Raw genomic sequence first — 4,609 nt, forward strand, 5'->3', positions numbered from 1 at the left:
ATCTTCAAAACCTTTCACTGTCTTCTCAAAAAACCCACACATCTACCATTAGAGTTTAAAGAGCTACACCAAAGTAGAGGTTGTTATCCAGATCTTGTAAGGCCCAGCCCAAGCGCATATTTATAGCATTTGGTAATGTCACAGCTCACAAGCCTCCTTTTTATTAACCCAAGTTAAATGCATATAAAAGGCCTAACCCAAGACATGTAAGCAGGCTGCCCCAACTATTTGAACGCCCTATACTCCGTACTGTATATATAGGCTAACACACCTAAATTTTGGGCGGTCCTAATCAAAATTCAACCCGTTCAATTTCGACAGTTTTCTTCACTGCGATGTGAGTTAATTTTTTTGCTAGGGTTTACAGTTTTACACTGCTTCTTCTATTTTATGCATCTTCTTGTTATCGATAGTCACGATTTATATTTGTTGGATTTATACACTATTAACTTAATTGCACAACTTGTTTGATTTTATTTAATTCGTATGATTGGTTCATAAAATTACTACACAACTAGGGTTTGGAAACAAAACGCAATTAGGGCTACAAATATCCTTTTGATGTTGTAATTGATGTTCTCTTTATGTATACAATTAGGGCTACAAATGTAGCTGCATTTATTTTTTTCCCATAAAAAAGGATTGCTGTATTGTATAGTTTGCATTTTATATCTGAAGCGGTCCTCTTTATGGTAAATATTTCTTTTTATTGTCTAATTCTTATCAAATCCTGAAATTTATTCAAAATCGTTAAGAACGTTTGCTCTAGAAATTCACATTAGAGGGAAATTGATAAAAATGTAAACGAGTTTTTGCTCTAGTAAATTGCACCATTTGTTTGATTTTGCAAGACTTTGCTCCAATGGTACATACTGATATGTATAAAATGTTAGTATCATTTGGTAATACATATAAAACTTTTGGAGCTGTACTAATACTGTTGTTATTTGTGTAAAGCCATAAACTGGATTGTACATGATATTTTGTTTTATATTTCATGTAAATGACATACTGTAAGATGACTCAGCTTTCTTTTTATATGCTAATAATAAAGTGATGATGTCATCCACAACAAATTGGTTCGACCTTCCACTCGATTTGAAGATTAATATACTCTCCAGAATTGGTCATTTTGAAATACTTGAGAATGCGCAGTATGTGTGTAGTGATTGGTATAAAGTCTGCAAGGACCCTTCTATTTGGAAAGTCATCAATTTGTTCTGGTTGAGGATAACGTACTACTCGAGTGAAGTTTCGTTTGGTAGAAGCAGGGGTCAATTGGTTGACATTCGCATTCCGGACCACCGTACTGATGAGATTCTTATGTATGTTGCTGATAGGTATGTTACTATACATGCGTATTGTTTACATGCTTATAATTTTAACTGGCAAACGGGTCAGGTTGGTAGGTTAGGGTAACGGGTCAAAATAGTTTTGGGTTGAAATGGGTCATGGGTCAAACGGGTAAAATTTTTAACAGGTTCAAATGGGTCGGGTTTGGTTGGGTAACAGGTCGAAATGGTTATGGGTCAAATGGGTCCAAATAGGTCATATACTTTTACATTTGATTTTTTGCGTTTATTATATTATTGTAGTTATTATTATTTTTATTTTTATTTTATTATATATATATATATATATATATATATATATACACACACACACACACACACACATAATAATTGATATAACCATGAATGCATTCATAAATGTTTAGCAGATGCAACTTGTTATGCTTAACCCATTTGACCCATTCACAAGACCCATTAGACCCATCTCTATTTATTGAGCTTTAAAGAATTGATACCCATTAGACCTGTTCCTTTATATTTTGTATATAAACCAATAGGTTCTAGGGAAACCCATTGGACCTTTTTTAAAATTTTGATTTTACATTGTCAGGCCTAATTTTTCTCTAGACCCAATTGAACTGAAAGCTTGACCCAATTAACCCAAATTTGGGAGTATGAGTCTCAATTGCCATGTATACTTACAGGGACGGAGTATATAAGGGGAAGAGAGAGAGAGAGAGAGAGAGAGAGAGAGAGAGAGGGGGGGGGGGGGCCTGGCCACCCCACATTTTTGTGTTCTTTATAGCAATTTTTTAATTCTTAAGGGTGTAATATGAAAAAAATTGGGCCACCCATTCGATTAACCCATTCAAAAATTCAAAGTTACTCTGTAAGTTTTTAGAATTAGCTTTTTGATATTAAATATATCACCACTTCATATGCATTGTTGAAATTAAAAATATATAGAGTAACCTATTTTTTTCTCCCTAATTTAGCTACTATGTATTTACATAATTACATGGTGGGAATCAAACATCAAAAAGTGAAGGTAGACTCTATTATTTTCTACAAGAAGTTGCACATGTGAACAAATTACATATAACTGTTACCTAATGTTTATATCATTAGCAAATTAGCAATATACATATAACTGTTATCTAATGTTTATATCATTGACTAACAAATGTTCACAACCACAAATTACATGGTCAATTGTGATTATATGAAATGTTCACATGTTCACAAACACATCTGCACATGTGGGTGAGAAATTATATATTTCATTATATAGTTAAATTATAAGTTTTTTCAAAATATTTTGTTAATCTTACTCTATCAACATTTATATGTAATTCAACCTACTCATATGTGAAAATCTTAAGTATCGCCGAGTTGAGTTGTGGTACTTTTTTGTTATTTGATGAATTTGAACTTTTATGAATGTTTTATTTTTATATATACTAGTCCGGATCCGGCCCGCGCGATGCGGCGGGGGCTTTCGGTCTGCATATTTATATTTAACGTAGCTTTATGTATTTACAGAAGGGAAAACGGCCCATGTGTTAAGCGTCGTTGTAGGTGTCGTCGTCTTTAGTGTTTTTTAAAAATTGTCCGGTTCGAACGTAGTTAGTTTCGTTTTGTTGATAAAATTATTTCGAGTCTAACGGTGCTGCCGAAAAAATTTAACTCCCGGCGAGCAGGAAGATACGGGCTGGCGTTGTGTTTAGCGTTTTTTAAAAAGTGTCCGTTTCGAGCGTACTTATTTTCGTTTGTTCATAAAATTATTTCGAGTCTGACGCTGCTGTCGAAAAAATTTAACTTGCGGCGAGCGGGAAGATACGGGTTGTCGTTATGTTTAGCGTTTTTTAAAAAGTGTCCGTTTCGAATGTAGTTATTTTCGTTTTGTTCATAAAAATATTGCGAGTTTAACGGTGTGGTCGGTGAAATATAACTCAGGGCGAGGAGGAAGATACGAGCTGTCGAAGTGTTTGGATGGAGTTTTTATTTTGATTAAGAGAATTTATGTTTTAACCCCCTAGAGTTGTGGGTAGATTTTGTAAGTTGGTTATAGTGAGGGGGGTATTTTGCATTTTTTGGGTTGGATTTTGGTTAAATGTCGTTTTGAAATGGTTTTGTTGTTGGGTTTGTGTCAAACGACACAATCCTCCACGACATTTAGTAATATAGGGGTTAAATTTTGGTTAAATGTCGTTTTGAGATGGTTTTGTTGTTGGGTTTGTGTCAAACGACACAATCCTCCACGACATTTAGTAATATAGGGGTTAATAACACAATATGTTTTGTTTGAAATAACTTGGCCCCCTTCGTCTTAAACTTCAAGCTCCGTGCCTGTATACTTATAATAATAAAGTGAAAGCAACTTATTGGATTTAATTAATTGTTATGATGGTTTTCTTTGACAGAGCAAGCCAGCTAAAACGTCTCGACATTTATTGTGGTATGAATGACAATCCGTTTATGAAAAGTTTGCACGAGGCTTTAAAGAAATTCCCATTGTTGGAGGAACTCAGTGTGGACTTTGGGTATCTTACGAAGGAAGCTATTGAAAATGCTGGACGTTATTGCCCGCTGCTAAAAACACTGTGTTTTGTTCAAAGAGGGAAATTTAGTTCATCTCTAAAAGTTAATGATGAGATAGGTGTGGCTATTGGGGAGAACTTACATGAGTTAAGGCACCTTAAACTGATTAATAACAGTATTTCAAATATCGGGTTGAAGGCGATTTTGGATGGTTGTCATCAACTTGAATCACTAAATTTGAGTATGTGTTCGCTTATTGATCTTAATGGAGATGTAGTGAAAAGATGTTCAGAGCAGATTAAACATCTAACTCTGCCCGAACGTAGCGACCTCCAAACTTAAGTAAGCACTAGGAATGTTTATTTGGGGTATTTGTTTTTGGAATTGCATTTTTCTGAATGTGATTGAGTGTTTAACATTTGCATGTTTGATGGAAGTTTTTGCTAAATAGAATACCGATACTATTTTGTGATATTTAGTTCATTCATACCTGATACAGTGACAATTTTTTTTTCTTCCCCCTTTTCCCTTTTTTGTAAACAATCATGTATTTATTAGTTGACTAAATTGCTCAAAATCGTCCCCGTGTTTATGGTTTTTTTTCCAAAACATCCACGTGTTAACAAAACTGCAGAAAACATCCTTAATTTGCAAAATTGGTCCCAATTTAGTCCCCGACTTAACATCTATTAAACTGGCCGTTAGTATCATGTCATATGATAGTCACGTGATATAAACTTACCTATTATATACCGGATTAAAACTCAATTCCCAAA

At 34.2% G+C, this 4,609-nt stretch overlaps 1 protein-coding gene across 1 annotated transcript; it reads left to right on the top strand.

The window, feature by feature from the left end:
• The first annotated feature begins 303 nt into the window (after positions 1-303).
• On the top strand, positions 304-4,317 carry LOC139877888 (putative F-box/LRR-repeat protein 23). Its single transcript, XM_071865286.1, has 3 exons — positions 304-337; positions 1,019-1,340; positions 3,716-4,317. Exons 2-3 carry the CDS (start codon positions 1,057-1,059, stop codon positions 4,173-4,175), a joined length of 744 nt encoding a protein of 247 aa, XP_071721387.1. The 5' UTR covers positions 304-337; positions 1,019-1,056; the 3' UTR covers positions 4,176-4,317.
• The last annotated feature ends 292 nt before the right edge of the window (positions 4,318-4,609 follow it).

Source organism: Rutidosis leptorrhynchoides, chromosome 11, assembly GCF_046630445.1.
Source record: "Rutidosis leptorrhynchoides isolate AG116_Rl617_1_P2 chromosome 11, CSIRO_AGI_Rlap_v1, whole genome shotgun sequence".
Taxonomy (NCBI): domain Eukaryota; kingdom Viridiplantae; phylum Streptophyta; class Magnoliopsida; order Asterales; family Asteraceae; genus Rutidosis; species Rutidosis leptorrhynchoides.

Coding starts and splice junctions, on each gene's coding strand:
- LOC139877888 (XM_071865286.1), top strand. CDS start 1,057: ATGATGTCATCCACAACAAATTGGTTCGACCTTCCACTCGATTTGAAG. Junction 1,341..3,715: donor CTTATGTATGTTGCTGATAG/GTATGTTACTAT, acceptor TTTCTTTGACAG/AGCAAGCCAGCTAAAACGTC.